A 1,236-nucleotide genomic window follows, 5' to 3' on the forward strand; every position below is an offset into this window, starting at 1 on the left:
TGACAGTGATGAGCAGTTGGTCAGAAGGAGCTGAACGGAAGGTACGTGAGGACACATTTACTTCATAAACACAACTGTAGTTTCCCTGATGTGAATAATCCGCCTCAGGGAATATAAGGAAGGCAGTGTTATTGATGGCTGATTGACTTCTGGAGATATTTGGTCCATTGAACAGGTAGAAGAAGCCTCCAGGATACTGAGATCCAGAGAAACATGTAATAGTGAAGCTGTGACCTCTGGTGACCACTGACCCCTGAGGGCCCAAAACAAACCCTCCATCAGGATCCTGAAAAGAAATTTCGGGCTGCTGCAGGTTCACTAGAAAACAAGAGGAACACATCTTGATCTTCTTGAACTTTTTTATGATTCACAAATGGCTCTGATGAGCAGCAATGCAGTGTGGACACACTTACCTACAACGATTTCAATGGTGTTACTCCTGTAAGACCTGATTGTGTTATTGCTGTAAGAATAATAACAGCTGTACTGGTCCTGATGTGAGACGTCTGCAGTCAGATTGAATGTCACACCAGATACATCTCTTCGGGGATACGTTGTTGACGATTTGTTTCTGAACAAGCAAAATTCCGCATTTTCTTGACACCTTGGATTAGGTGTCGTGCATCTGAACTGAATATTTTCTCCAGGAGACACAGCTGAATGCAGGGAGATTATGGAAAGGGTGGGCATCTGCAGATCTCCTGCAAAGTATACTGTATGTATATTTATTTCTATATTTAGACATAACACAATAGAACACTGTAGAAAAGTAGAGCCCAACTCTAGTCTCTCCTATGTCCTGAAATGATTTGGTTTACCTGAACATACAACACCAGCATCTTCACCATGCTTACAGTTATGTGTTCCCAGACCTCCGTGTGAGCACTGTGTGAGGACATTCTCGTTTCCTGAACATCCAACATCATCCAGCCAGATCGGTCCACTCCCCTTGCTAAATGCTGCGCTGTGAGGGGCACTGATGGCTCTGCCACAGTTCAATTGTTTACACACAACATCAGCGTCATTCAAGTCCCAGTCATCATCACACACTGTTCCCCACTCACTGCTATGAAGAATCTCCACTCTTCCACAGCAGGAATCAGACCCACCGACCATTCTCGTTATGCTGCCTGATGTATGATATACAGTAAAAGAAAACGTATTTGGTGGGTGACAGTTTAAAACATAATAAAACACACGGCTTTGAGGGTTGCTGTATTTTTTTGCTCATAAGTT

General features: G+C 43.4%; 1 protein-coding gene across 1 annotated transcript; it reads right to left on the bottom strand.

Moving 5' to 3' along the window:
* Window positions 1-36: 36 nt before the first annotated feature.
* Window positions 37-1,208, bottom strand: LOC130549356 (galectin-3-binding protein A-like; the record flags this gene model as incomplete). Its single annotated transcript, XM_057326561.1, has 3 exons — window positions 819-1,208; window positions 414-701; window positions 37-318 (listed from the first exon to the last, which is right to left on the bottom strand). Coding segments are annotated over exons 1-3 (868 nt in total), but the record flags the coding sequence as incomplete, so codon positions are not given.
* Window positions 1,209-1,236: the final 28 nt, after the last annotated feature.

Source organism: Triplophysa rosa, unplaced genomic scaffold, assembly GCF_024868665.1.
Source record: "Triplophysa rosa unplaced genomic scaffold, Trosa_1v2 scaffold1075, whole genome shotgun sequence".
Lineage (NCBI taxonomy): Eukaryota > Metazoa > Chordata > Actinopteri > Cypriniformes > Nemacheilidae > Triplophysa > Triplophysa rosa.